Source organism: Erpetoichthys calabaricus, chromosome 2 (genome assembly GCF_900747795.2).
Source record: "Erpetoichthys calabaricus chromosome 2, fErpCal1.3, whole genome shotgun sequence".
Classification (NCBI taxonomy): Eukaryota; Metazoa; Chordata; class Cladistia; order Polypteriformes; family Polypteridae; genus Erpetoichthys; species Erpetoichthys calabaricus.
In genome coordinates, this window is record NC_041395.2 from 85,231,774 (window position 1) to 85,246,748 (window position 14,975).

Below are 14,975 nucleotides of genomic sequence, written 5' to 3' on the forward strand. Positions count from 1 at the left end.
TAATTTGGGTTTTGTACCCACCTTTCTGGCAGCCAGGTTTTGTGGGTCACATTAGTTTAAAGTATCTTTCTGTATTTGATATGGTTTGCATAAAACTTTCCTTTTATTGTTACACTTGTTTGTATGGTATGTGTATGTGTGTGTGGTCACACTGCGCCTGCTCCTTAGTTACACAAATATCTACCTGATATTTCACCGGAAGATCCTCATATTGATAATTCTATAATACTATCAAACGGTATCCGCGAACAGAATTAATAATGAATACGTGCCAAGTTCGATCACTGCAGATAATCTGGGCATGGACAATCCTAACTAAGTCATACTGAGGGAGCTCCATTCAGTGAAATGTTGATCTCTTTCTGTTAGCTACATAAACTTGCAGATCTGTTGCTGTCAGCAATAGACTGAAAATAAGAACTTTACTGATGCTTCCTATTTATAGAGTGCAGCTGTGTATTTTTAAACAGTTTCCAGATTTATTTTTTGTTTTAAAATAAGCTGATGATTTTTTTGCTGGCTGCCACTACAGCCATTACCATAGTAGTAAAGTATAAAAAAGCAAGCATCAAACATACATGTAACGCCCAGGATAGTTAACCGAAGTTTGAATATATTTGAATATTTACATATTTTTAATTTGAATATTCAGACCTTATACACAATGTTAACTTTCAGATATTGAGCAAACTGACTTGCAAAGCCCTGTGCATTCCACCCACAGGTTTGCCTTCAGAAAGAATGCTTAGTGCTGGGGTCAGTGTAGTCAGCCACTTGACAGAGTTCACGTCTAAAACCAGCAAAGGTTGACAGGCTGGTGTTTTGACAAAAAAATCTGTAAAGACCACAATGAGTGTTGAAAAGAAGTAGAGATGGCATTGAAGCAAGTATTATGAAGGATTCTGTTGTTTGGAGTAATTTTAAGATTTTAGTTGTTCGGTCCTACTAGCTACGTGTGGTCTTCGGGATAAAAAACAACCAGAAGACTTGTAACAATGCAGGTCCGCTCCACGCTCCCCTCTTGCATTTGGGAGCCCTGAACCCGTCACTGTCGGTAATGACACCGAGATGACCTGACATAATGAGGACAATTTTCAAATCAAGCCATGGGATTGTGCAAGAATGCCAAGTGCTTTTATTAAAAATAAAACAATCAAAACAGTGTGCAAACAAAAAGTGCAGAGCATCATAGGTTCAATAAATCCATAAAAACAAGTGTTCAGTGGGGATAAAAACAACAATAAATAAATCCTATAAAATCAGAGGTTAAAATGCAGTCTCACTCTTCCCAGTCTTAGCCCACCTCCGTCTCTCATTCTTAACAGCTCATCCCTAACTCCCGCAGCCGGTGGAGACCCAACAGCTACGAGCTCCTTTCAGCCGACCTCCGTCTTGGCTTCCATAAGGACATCACTGCCAGACAGTCTGAGGTCGGCTCTCCTCCCTTCATCCTTCGTGCTCAAGCAGTTGCTCCTCAGATCCCTCGGGAGGTCACCTGCCTTGCTCACCCCACTCCAATAGAACATTCAGTGGGGCGAACTAGCCCCTAGAGCGCCACAACCTAACGCTCCTTCGCGGGGCCCCAGCTCGTGCTGTCTCCTCCTTACAGGCGGCCAGATCATAGCTGCTAAGACGGCTCTTTCATGTCCTTTAACCTCCTTTTTCTTCTTATATACATCTATCCATCTATATCCCCCTTCCTGCTGCCGACCCGTATACAGTGCATCCGGAAAGTATTCACAGTGCATCACTTTTTCCACATTTTGTTATGTTACAGCCTTATTCCAAAATGGATTTAATTCATTTCTTTTCCTCAGAACACAACACCCCATAATGACAACTTGAAAAAAGTTTACTTGAGGTTTTTGCAAATTTATTAAAAATAAAAAAATTGAGAAAGCACATGTACATAAGTATTCACAGCCTTTGCCTTGAAGCTTGAAATTGAGCTCAGGTGCATCCTGTTTCCCCTGATCATCCTTGAGATGTTTCTGCAGCTTAATTGGAGTCCACCTGTGGTAAATTCAGTTGACTGGACATGATTTGGAAAGGCACACACCTGACTATATAAGGTCCCACAGTTGACAGTTCATGTCAGAGCACAAACCAAGCATGAAGTCAAAGGAATTGTCTGTAGACCTCCGAGACAGGATTGTCTCTAGGCACATATCTGGGGAAGGTTACAGAAAAATTTCTGCTGCTTTGAAGGTCCCAATGAGCACAGTGGCATCCATCATCCGTAAGTGGAAGAAGTTCGAAACCACCAGGACTCTTCCTAGAGCTGGCCGGCCATCTAAACTGAGCGATCGGGGGAGAAGAGCCTTAGTCAGGGAGGTGACCAAGAACCCGATGGTCACTCTGTCAGAGCTCCAGAAGTCCTCTGTGGAGAGAGGAGAACCTTCCAGAAGGCCAACCATCTCTGCAGCAATCCATTAATCAGGCAAGTATGGTAGAGTGGCCAGACGGAAGCCACTCCTTAGTAAAAGGCACATGGCAGCCCGCCTAGACTTTGCCAAAAGGCACCTGCAGTACTCTCAGACCATGAGAAAGAAAATTCTCTGGTCTGATGAGACAAAGATTGAACTCTTTGGTGTGAATGCCAGGCGTCACGTTTGGAGGAAACCTGGCACCATCCCTACAGTGAAGCATGGTGGTGGCAGCATCATGCTGTGGGGATGTTTTTCAGGGGCAGGAACTGGGAGACTAGTCAGGATAAAGGGAAAGATGACTGCAGCAGTGTACAGAGACATCCTGGATGAAAACCTGCTCCAGAGCGCTCTTGACCTCAGACTGGGGCGACGGTTCATCTTTCAGCAGGACAACGACCCTAAGCACACAGCCAAGATATCAAAGGAGTGGCTTCAGGACAACTCTGTGAATGTCCTTGAGTGGCCCAGCCAGAGCCCAGACTTAAATCTGATTGAACATCTCTGGTGAGATCTTAAAATGGCTGTGCACCGACATTTCCCATCCAACCTGATGGAGCTTGAGAGGTGCTGCAAAGTGGAATGGGTGAAACTGGCCAAGGATAGGTGTGCCAAGCTTGTGGCATCATATTCAAAAAAACTTGAGGCTGTAATTGCTGCCAAAGATGCATCGACAAAGTATTGAGCAAAGGCTGTGAATACATGTGATTTCTCAGTTTTTTTATTTTTAATAAATTTGGAAAAACCTCAAGCAAACTTTTTTCACGTTGTCATTATGGGGTGTTGTGTGCAGAATTCTGAGGAAAAAACTGAATTTAATCCATTTTGGAATAAGGCTGTAACATAACAAAAGGTGGAAAAAGTGATGCGCTGTGAATACTTTCTGGATGCACTGTATATAGCCCCATGCCTCCGTGGGCGCAGCGCCTTAATCATATACCGCAGGAAGCCAATGGGGCAATCGAGAACGACCGCACCCACACGTAGAGGTGCGAATCGCTCCAACTACCTCATTAACTCCCTGCGGTCATGCAATCGCACCCACAGAGAGCGACACGGCTATATGGATTTAAACCCTGCCCTTTTTTTTTTTGAAGCCGCTGCTATACCACAAGACTTCTTAGCCGTTTTACTATATTCATGAACCTGGAGATGCATCAGCTAACTCTTAAGAATTACCAGTGCAGAGGACGTGGGCACAACTGTGCTTGTTTCCTCAATGGCTTTCGTAGGAAGACACTGACGATACCATATCTTAGTCGTATTGCTGACATATGAGTCCAATTAATTTTTGTTTCAAGAAAATACCTCCAGTTTGACAATGTTTTTAGTGGAAACTTCAAGCCTTGCCCTCTGTTGCTGAGGTGTTTCACTTGCATGTTGTTGAACCGTGGATTTTGCTTCGTTTCGATGTTGTGTCTCTTCATCTGTGTCATTAGTACAACATCATTGTTATGTGGTGGCATTTGCTGCACACAGGTCTTTCGTAGTGAGAACTGAGATGCATGCTAGTGCTGAAAATTTTTTAAAAAGTGCATGCATGCGCCATCTAGTGGTTGTGGTTGAGGGTGAGCACAGCAGTCTGCTCCATACACACACAGGTCTTTCATTTATATACCTCTAATAATGGCAGCCTTTGTAAAGAAAGATCAAAAGTCAAATGCTGGTTATCTGCAAATGTTTTATTTTAATGTGCAATATTTAGATATTTTGTGTAACATTTACATTTCTGTTATATTTAGTGATCACTTCTTTGATAATTATTCTGTGCCTTGTCAATTTATAACCTAAATGCTGGATATCAGTAAATGTACAATCATTTAGATGCTACTTCTGAGCCACAAGTCACAGCTTTTATGATAACTGTTGTATGCCAATTAAATGTAATAAAAAGTAATCCTTGCATTAGAATATAAAGCAGTTAATATTTTGATGGTATTTCACATGGTAATTAGATCATGTTTTAAATATGTTACATAGTGAATACTGAACTGATGCTTGACTTAAAAAAAAAAATATATAATGAAAATCAAAATACTTTCAGAAAAATCACAATTAGATATTTTCAGCCCTAGGCCCTGTCCTAGATTAGTCACTATTTACTAAGAATACTCCTCGACACTGTCAATTTCACAAAAAACATTTTTTTCTATGACATTATGACAGGTTTGTCAATTTGCGTTTTTGTTTAATTTCAGCATTAAAGATCTTCCATACATGCACTGTCTCAAATTAGTGTGTCTGCTAATGCTTCAGTATGTACAGCATATGTGTCGGGGGATAAACCTTGTATGTTGTGTTTTGAATTTTGAAGATAGCTCCTAGAGTGGACAATTAAGTGAGCAGCTTTACCTGCTAATCTTGCTCATTTATATCACACTTCAGAGAGACACTCTGCAATACTTTTAATAATCGACCTTTTAAATCATAGAAAGAACTTGGATTAGTAAAATAACATTCTGACAGGCTTATACTGTAGAGAGAATTTTTAAAACAAAACTAAACACAAGGGCAAAATTTGGAATGAAAAGCAGTAAAGCAGAATTGAACCAAATGCTTCTCAGTTACTTTAGCTCAGTTCAAGCATATCAAATTGAAATCCTGTTGTGAATATACCCCAGTTTCCCAAAATGGCAGAGTCAACTCAGAATTATTACTTTTTGTTAATGTACCATGCCAATTTGATCAATGTATTTTGATAATCCAGTAAAAGTACACAAAAACAAACAAGTTAACAGTGATAACGTATCATACATCACTCTTCGATATGCCTGATCCAGAAAAAGTTTACTAGAAAATGTAAATTAATGTAACAGTAAAGGGGAGAGGACTCGCAAAAGCACATTTGCTTTCACTTCACAAAACTGACAACACACATCTATTTTGACCCTTTCATATTAAATTCTTTGCTGAACATTCACTTTATTTAGGAGAAAGCTACAGCTGTAAAACCAAAGGTGGCTAAAATTACATAAAACTTACCCCTAATATGCAAGGTTCTCCTTTCCTAAACTTGTTCAGAACTTGGGGCAGCTGAACTTTAGTTATGCTGTCAGATCCATGACTGGCTGTTGCAGAAGGATAAGTTGTATAGTCTTGTGTTGCTTTTGTTGCCATTGGTACAATAACAGTGATTCCCTTCTCCATCTTCCTTGGTTATAAGATTCTGAAATGCAAAACAGCAGAATTCTGGAACTACCAGGCAATTTGCTACAGGTTCTCTTTTGCTATTTAGGTAACACTAATGCTTAAACATTAGATTCAAGGAAAAAAAACAGGAATTTTTGCTAAATGAAAGAAAAGCAACTACAAATGTTAAGATTATTTCAACACCGAATCAACAAGCTGATTAAGGAGACCATCTCTGTTATGGGAAAACCTACTGTAATTAGTAGCAGAGGAGAGAATGAAGGCAAACCTGATGGCTGCTCTAAACAATGCTGCACATCATTTCTCTGACAAATTTGCTTTGTAACCAACAAATTATTCAGAATTATTTTTTTATTAATATTTATACTTTTGCAGTAACAATTGGCACAGGCCTGTCTTTAACATAATAGAACATAAACAAGCTTTAATGGGACATCTACATGTGAAGAGTTAAAGTCATTTTTATCCATCTGCACTTTATTATGCAACCCTTAATTTTAGAAACTCTTAAATGTATATCCTCTTAATTTTCTTGAGTATATGATTTACTGCTTTATCAAAACAATTCTGCTGGATCAACTTCATTGATGATTTTTTAGAATTTTGAACACCTATATTTAAATCCTAATAGAGTCTTCTCATCCCAAGACTGGTTTAATTCAATTATCTTATCAAAGAAAGGTATGGCTTTTAGACCCAGGATAGACTTGTATGCTTTTCTTTGTACAGCTTATAGTGTTGCTAATTTTTTTTTTTTTTTTGTAATTTGGTGACCAGAACTACATTTAGTACTGCAGCACGTCTCACTAGCACATTATACAGTTTGTGCAAAATGACCCTTGATTAATACTATCTTCAAAATATAACATTTTATTTACCTTCTTAATTGATGAAGAGAATGTTGTAACCATTTAAACTTGTAAAACCAAATGATGCTTCTTGTAAGACTGCACTGACCAAAATGTCATGTCATTTTTCTAATCCTCTAAATTCCAGACAAGGATTGTGGGGTAGGCTGCAGCCTATCCCAGCTAGCGTATAGTGCAAGACAGGAACAAACCTAGGACAGGGCGCCAGTCCATCACAGGGCAAACCCACCTCAAGCACACACTAGTGCCAATTTTAAGTCACCAGTTCACCTAACCTGCATGTATTTGGGCTATAGGAGGAAACCTGAATACTTGGAGGAAGCAACACAGACCTGGGGCCTTATGTATAAACAGTGCGTATGCACAAAAATATTGCGTACTCCCGTTTTCACACTCAAATCGCAATGTATAAAACCTAAACTTGGCATAAAGCCACGCATATTTTCATGACAGCTAAATGCTTGGCATACGCAAGTTCTCTGCTCGGTTTTGCAAACTGGAGGCACCCAACATCAAAGCAGTGCTTTTGTTCAAGTGTGATTTCCCTAAATTTTTTAGATCCACATCCCTGATGCAGCTTTATCAAATACACTGAAATTAACAGCATATTGTTTATTAGTTTAAGGCATCTGATTGTAATAAACCCATAACAATGTAATGGTCCCCGGAATGGCCAAACTATTCCAAATACCATAGCTGCTTTAGTGTTGTTCCTCTCAATGCACCACTCAGAGTATTTATCCCACTGTATCTGAGTGCGGAATCACAGCTCTACAGCAGCTGATTGGAAAGAGAATTATCAGTATACAGCATCAAGCACACGCTGCCTGAGCCATGCACACTATCTATTGAACTGCTCCTATATGGCAAAAGCTTCAGAGCCTTTTCTGTAGGGACATCGTGGTTCAGAAACAGTTTCATCCCAAGAACTTTAAATGCACTCAATCAGTCCATCAAGTGCTCCTTGTAGAACTGTTTGTACATTTTAGTACAATTACCTCACTGTAAACTTGCGATACAGTTATAATATTGCCCAACCTCAGCCACTTTTAAAGCACGTATTTACATATAGATAGATAGACAGATAGATAGATAGATAGATAGATAGATAGATAGATAGATAGATAGATAGATAGATAGATAGATAGATAGATAGATAGATAGATAGATAGATAGATAGATAGATAGATAGATAGATACTTTATTAATCCCAAGGGGAAATTCACATACTCCAGCAGCAGCATACTGATAAAAAAAAACAATATTACATTAAAGAGTGATAAAAATGCAGGTATAACAGACAGTAACTTTGTATAATGTTAATGTTTACCCCCCGGGTGGAACTGAAACAGTGACAGCAGTCTGTTGCTGAAGCTGCTCCTCTGTCTAGAGATGATACTGTTCAGTGGATGCAGTGGATTCTCCATGATTGACACGAGCCTGCTCAGTGCCCGTGGCTCTGCCACAGATGTCAAACTGTCCAGCTCCGTGCCTAAAATACAGCCTGCCTTCCTCACCAGTTTGTCCAGGCGTAAGGCATCCCTCTTCTTTATGCTGCCTCCCCAGCACACCACCGCGTAGATGAGAGCGCTCGCCACAACCGTCTGATAGAACATCTGCAGCATCTTATAATGATGATATCATTTTTAAGATGAAATGCAGCAAAATATGTTTATTACATTATACAGATAAAATGTTAACATCATTTACATAATCTATATTGTTAATAATTAAACATGTAAGGACATGGTGTCGCAGCGCTAGCTAGTTAAAGGATTGTTCCTGCCTCACACTGTATTCTTATTTTGGCTGGTGCGACACTGGAAGGATAGATGGATAGAATAATTAAACATGTACTACGAAGATATTTCAATGTTCCTTAAAAGTTTTGAAGAATCTGCGTTCTAAGCTTACTGATGGCTTAACATCTATTACAGAGCTGATTGTGTGGTGATTGGTGGAGGTTAGTACATTTGAAAGAGACAGTACTGCTGCAATAAATTATTTCATTGAAGGTCGCGCACGGTACATCTTGCGAGAGGCAGGAACAATCTCTGGACAGGGCACCAGCTTGTCACTATCACTGCGCCACCGTGTTCCATGTTTAATAACATGCTTTAACTCCTATCATCATGAAAATTATATCAAGTATACATCTCAGTATTTAATTATTCAGAGAGCTGTAATATCAGGAATGTAATGGATTCTGTGTCCTGTTGGAGGAAGAGTAAGCCAGTTTAATAAGCACGTAGTGATTCACACACATAGAGCACATAGAAGAACACGTACAAAACAAAGCATTTAACGTGCTACTTTAGTTACAATGGTATTTGAGATACTAGTAAATTAAACGATTTAAAGATGAAGTTTATGATGTTCTACTTTAATAACAAAATAAACTACGTGATTAAAGTGTAAATTTCAAGATTAAAGTTCTCTGTACCCTAATAAGCTTTCATATTACACTCAGACAGCGAGCTACGACTTGCCTTTTCAAGGCGACTTTGATATCTGACAACTTCTTTTTTTATTTCGGGCACTGTGCAACTTTGTGAACTTGAACTATGTCACTCGATCAACTTCCTTTTTTTGTTTATACCACTGTTTAAACCAACAAATAGTAAGTTTTTTCTTGCCTCCACTTGGTATTCGCTGAAATTCTTCTATTTTCCCCCATGCTTCTGCCATTGACTTTTCACAGAACGCTGAGCTTAAGGGCTATTTCTATTGATTTGCATATTTAAAGAGGTGTAATTCTGGGAGGAGTTGGTGTGGGGCAGCAGGCGTGTGCACGTGCATTACTTTTCACACTGACTGGGATTTATGGAGCGGAAGAAAATTGGAGTTCGCACAGATTTATGCATCTGGATTTTTTTGTGCACACGCACATTTCCACTTTTGTCCGTACGCCATGTTTTACTGTGAATTCTACGCATGGCGTTATGCATGAGGTCCCTGGAGGGAACATGCATACTCCATGCAGGGAGGACCCAGAATGCAAAACCTGGTCTCCTTACTGCAAGGCAGCAGTGCTACCCCTGGGCTACCTTGACCAAAATATATATATAATTAAAGTTCCAATTGACTGCATGCAGCATATTTCACTTTTCTACATTTAAGTTCAAGTTTAAAGTTTATGTTTAACAAAGCATGTATTATGTAACATTTACATGTAAATGACACCCTGCTGGACTTACCATTTTAACCAAATGATAATATATTAACTACAGTAATCCCTCCTCCATCGCGGGGGTTGCGTTCCAGAGCCACCCACGAAATAAGAAAATCCGCGAAGTAGAAACCATATGTTCATGTGGTTATTTTTATATATTTTAAGCCCTTATAAACTCTCCCACACTATTATAAACATTTCACGCACAATTATACAGCATAAACCCTTTGTATTCTCTTAGATATTAGGTAAGATTCGTTGAAATTATGTATGTAAACACAGTAAAACCTAAATATTATTTTAAAGATATCGAGCGTCTCCAATATCACATATGTTACAGCCATTACGGCAGACAGGCCACCATCAATAAATATGTACAATGCAAGAAAAATTGTATACAATAAAATGTGTGTACAGTGACACTAAACTATGTACATGTAATAAGTACTGTACGTAAATAATTAATTATGGTTACTCACCAACAATGACACGACGACTTGTCCGATAACGAGGAGTTTAATTTTACTGCACAACAAAGGATAGCGTTACAGCTCTTCTAAAGGAGCCTCTTCAGGCGACTGTTTAGGCACCGCCGTTGTTCTTCTTCCATCACTCTTCAATCCAAATCCCTAAAGCAGATTCCATCCAGACTACTGCCTTACAACGTCCACTTGCAACTCATTTTGCGCCCTGGTTAAAAGACACTGCGGCCGTAGATCTTATATGCTTTTCCTCCTTTTTAAATAAAAAGAATCGTGGACTCATTTATGCTGTAATGGTGTCCTGCAGCGGTGTAGCTGTTTCCTTCCTTCAACATATCCAAAACTTTTACCTTTTCTGCAATCATTTGCATCTTCTGTTGGCGCTTGTGCACGTTAATGCTGAATGAGTGAGATTAGTACTTCCTGGTTAATGCAGCATTCCGTCGCTGAGCCAATCAGCAGCACACAGGAACTTAACCGCATGCTCTGATTGGGTAGCTTCTCAGCCATCCACCAATAGAGTCCCTTGTTTCAATTCAAATGCGTCCCTTGTTTGAATTCAAATGGGCAAATCAACTGAGGAAGCACACGTACTGTAGACCGCAGACATCCGCGAAGCAGTGAAAAATCCGCGATATATATTCACATATGCTTACATTTAAAATCCGCGATGGAGTGAAGCCGTGAAAGACGAAGCGCGATATAGCGAGGGATCACTGTATATCACTACTGAACTGCTTTAGTGACGTAAAATAGTGTATATATGAATGAAATTTTTTTGTCTTTAAATTTAGGAAAATGAGGAGTTTTAGTTTTGAATTTTAGTTTGGATGAATTGATCTGAAATTTAGATGTCATCTATATATATATATATATATAAAGGAGAGTTGGGATCCGAGAGACTGTGTTTGTGGAGGGATGGAGAGTTAAGGCGGGTGGGGGAGTCACGTGATCATCTCCCCTCTCATTCACCTCATTTCATTCACTTCATTTCGCTCCGAGCTGAGCTCCTCCGCTGACGCGGTCTTGCCGTTCTTGATTTGCTTTTCACATGCTCAAGAGTAAGCTCAGCGCACAGCTTGGTCATATTACAACCGGAGGGGCGAACTGACAACATGGTATACAAAGAGATCCTTAACAAATAATTATTGGTATATTTTCCCTCAGTTTATTATTTTAAATTTTAAAGCAGTACTTCACCGCTGCGAAGCGCGGGTATTTTGCTAGTCTTGGATATAAAGTTAAGTTTCAGTCATCACAATTGTGTTCTTTCCAAAACCTGCGTAGAAAATAGCAAAATTAAGGCAGTTTCTTAATTATTGGATCCAGAAAAGCTACAGCTTTCATTTGCTTAAAGTAGAAGTTATGTCAGACTATTAAAACTGGTAATTTACTACTCTGAAGCTAATTAAAAACACAGTAGTAAGGACAAAAGTTGGTTGGTACCCTGCCCGGGATTGGTTCTTGCCTTGTGTGCCCTGTGTTGGCTGGGATTAGCTCCAGCAGACCCCTGTGACCCTGTGTTCGGATTCAGCGGGTTGGAAAATGGATGGATGGAATAAGTGCACTGGCTTGTAGTAAAATTACACCTGATTTAAAATCTACAGTATCTCCCATATACTGTAAAGTCATAAACAATTTAACTTGTTGTTAGCTTGGCTTCAAGTGCTAGATGCTGGCCTGCTTAGAATTCTAAGGATAAATAAAACTAATGGCAAAGAAAGAGATTTTAGCTATAGGGCCCCAAACCTGGGAGTGATCTGTTTACCAATATTAGACAAACCCATTGGTCTCAGAATTTACATAAAGCCTCAAGATAAATTTATAGAATTGCTGATGTTGTTGAAGCAGTCCATACAGCTTTCTCATATGTTTGTGTTAACAACAGTAATTATTTTGACTTACCAAATCATCATTATGCCCTTATATTTTTCAGTATAATAAATGACTAAACGTTTGAATTTTTCTATGTACTTTTTTTGTAATCATGTGTAGAAAGTCACAATGCTCTTAACAGTCTGCAGAAAACAGATGAAATTCATGTTTATTGTCATGTGGAAACAGTTCAATGAGATTCTTATTTACACGTCTTTACAGTCTAGTGATAGAAATACAATTCAAACAGAAAATGAATAAAGCACAGGTAATTAATAAAAGAACACAATATACAAGTACACGTCAGGTATTTTCATACATTAGTTAGTATAAGCAGCTCGTGAGTAGCCTGATCTAAGAAATAATAAATTGTCTGACTGTAGAGCTGTATATACAAGTCTGCAAAAACAGAGAATGGAAAAAGGTGATGGATAGCTGGTAGTATTTAATATTTTTCTTTCTCAGGTAATGAAATGACATGTGATTAGTGTTAAACAAAAAGCAGCTGATTTCATCACCCTTTGTAGAGCTTTGTAGATCTGAACATCTGCTGACAGGATACCATATTAGGCAGTCTACGTTGGGTAAATTTTTCATATATTTTTAGACCCACAGGAGGCAGTAGTGAAGAAGAGAATGAAAACAAAATTAAGTGTGATTATAGATAATGCTGCACATCCTCTCTCTGACACACTAACACTGAGGACTTTCAGTCACTTACCGTATATACTCACATATAAGCTGGGTCATGAAACCCGAAAAATCAATAATAAAATCAGACCCTGACATATACACCCATTCAAAAATGTGACACTTAAATCTTCTTGCCTCCTCCAATCTCACACCAGTTTCTCAGACGCATCAAATTTTGTTGCAGCAGCGCAGTTACCAATTTCTTTCGCTACTTCTATGACGTTTAGTTTAAAACCAGCTTCATATTTTCTTCTGATTGAACGCTCCATCGTAGATAAGGGATGCTCTTACGATAAAGGTGTATGAGGGTGTGAGATACAAAAAACAGAAATCAGTGCAAACGTTTGGGTATTACCGTGTGATCACGTAGGCACGATAGAGAGAGAGAGGGGTTAGAAGCACACGCTGATACAGAGCATTGCCATACCCACATAGAAAAAAAAGGCAATGTGCTCCATGGTTACTCTCTCAGGTGGGCGTTAGCATATCATAATCTCTTGGACCAATATCGCGAGTTTTCTGCATTCGACTTATACGACCGACATTATAAAATACCAGAAATTATACAGTAAAATCAAGTCCCGACTTATCCGTGGGAGAACTTATCCGCAGTATATACGGTAATCATTCATCAGAAGTTTGTCAGGAAATGCTACTGGGGCTGCTTTTATACCAGCAGCAATACGCCTGCACAATGTCTCATTACTGTGACTTTAACCGCCAAATCAGAAGTTTTCTTTCTTTCTATTTTTCTTTCTTTTCAGTCATTCTGGTATGTGTTCACACCAGTGTGTGTGTGTGTGTGTGTATTTAATGAGCTTTAATGAGCTTCTGTTAAGCCAAATTTCTTCCTAGAAACAAAGTTCCATCTGTTCTATCTATTTTTTTCTACCTCTCTATATGTAGCAGACAATACACAGTTTTTGATTTTGTGGTCCTTCTCCAAATATCGCACAAATCTGGGCACATTTAAAAACTATTTTCAGGAATCATCTACCTCTGAACCTAGTCAGGTTGTTGAACTAGCTGTTTAATGTGTACATTCATACTTATTTTGTATTTTATTCAACTTAATTATTTGTGTATAATTGTGTATTGTCTCAGTCTAACACTGAATACTTTGTCACAAGGCTAGTTTTTAATTTGAGCTTTAGAAAGCATGAGACAAAGAAAAAAATGTCTGTTTGCTATTTAAAAAATGAGGTTTCAATACTGCCTGATTATATTACACCAAAACTCTTCATGCATAAGGATTTAAAACTGTAAATAGAAAATAAATTCCGGATGGGTGAATAACAGTGTCAAAATAAAACTCTGATGGCTTCAATATGCCTTCAGTAAAAGGATATAAGGTCAGAATCACAAATAAGATAGCAAATAATACTGTTATTTCTAGAGATGCTGTATCAGGATTTCTCAAATGTAGCACATTTTAACCCCTTCTCAAGTTAATTAAATATTATTTCTTTGGTTTAATGGGCCTTTGTTTAATTGCTTTAACTCTGGTTTTAGTTTTTCTCACATGTGACTGTCGATTTGTTGGTTTTATAACTAATAATACATTCGCAATAAGTACCTGGCACTCCATATACTGTAGATATCACTGATTATAATTCTTCAACATCACATTATGCTTTACTTCTTTGAACAGGCAAAATTTGTTTGAAATTGTGGTACTTGCTCTGCTCCATATTGTGAAGCTGATTTCAACCACTGAATAACGTTGTAGTGTCTAAAGTTCTTACATTGTTTAAATAATCGTGGAATAATCAAATTATTTTCTTCTGCCTTTTTGCTGTTATGCACATCAAACAAGACATTCTTGTAAATTTAATTTTGGGTTTTACGAATAAAACAGTTACAGTAATTTATCCCACATTTCATCTGATTTAGTTTGAATACTCTAATTACTATTTTGGTTGCTATGTGCTATCTATTAGTTAAATATCTATATGTTAACAGTCAGGTTTTAGCAAGATATCTATTTCAAAACGTAGTTCTGTTGCTATCAAACCGTATGACAACACTATAATAATAGTGTTCGTTTTATATTTAAAAATGCATAAAGATACAGTGAGCAGAAGATGGTAGGATCAAAAGCTGAGTCACTGTCTGGAAGGAAACCCACAAGGACCTGATTTTTTTGTTTTTAATGACATATTTGGTAAAATGTTGGATTAACTGAAAATGATATAGAAACTTTGAGCGGATATATTCTATATATCTGCCTATTTTACTCATCTGTTAGTCGCTCCTGATGCCAAATCCAAGATGCTGAAACAGACAAAGTCATGAGTGTGGTAGAGAG

General features: G+C 38.2%; 2 protein-coding genes across 2 annotated transcripts in view; one reads left to right on the forward strand and one right to left on the reverse strand.

Annotated features, from left to right (window-relative positions):
- The window catches only part of sv2a (synaptic vesicle glycoprotein 2A), an 885,655-nt gene that overhangs the window by 759,229 nt on the left and 111,451 nt on the right, over positions 1-14,975 (forward strand). The gene's annotated exons all lie outside the window — the stretch shown is intronic.
- Positions 1-14,975, reverse strand: part of LOC114643388 (membrane-spanning 4-domains subfamily A member 4A-like) — a 46,195-nt gene that overhangs the window by 11,062 nt on the left and 20,158 nt on the right. Inside the window, exon 2 of the mRNA XM_028791975.2 lies at positions 5,409-5,592. Within this exon, the coding sequence (XP_028647808.1) occupies positions 5,409-5,573 (165 nt within the window). The 5' untranslated portion in view covers positions 5,574-5,592. The remainder of the gene's footprint in view (positions 1-5,408; positions 5,593-14,975) is intronic.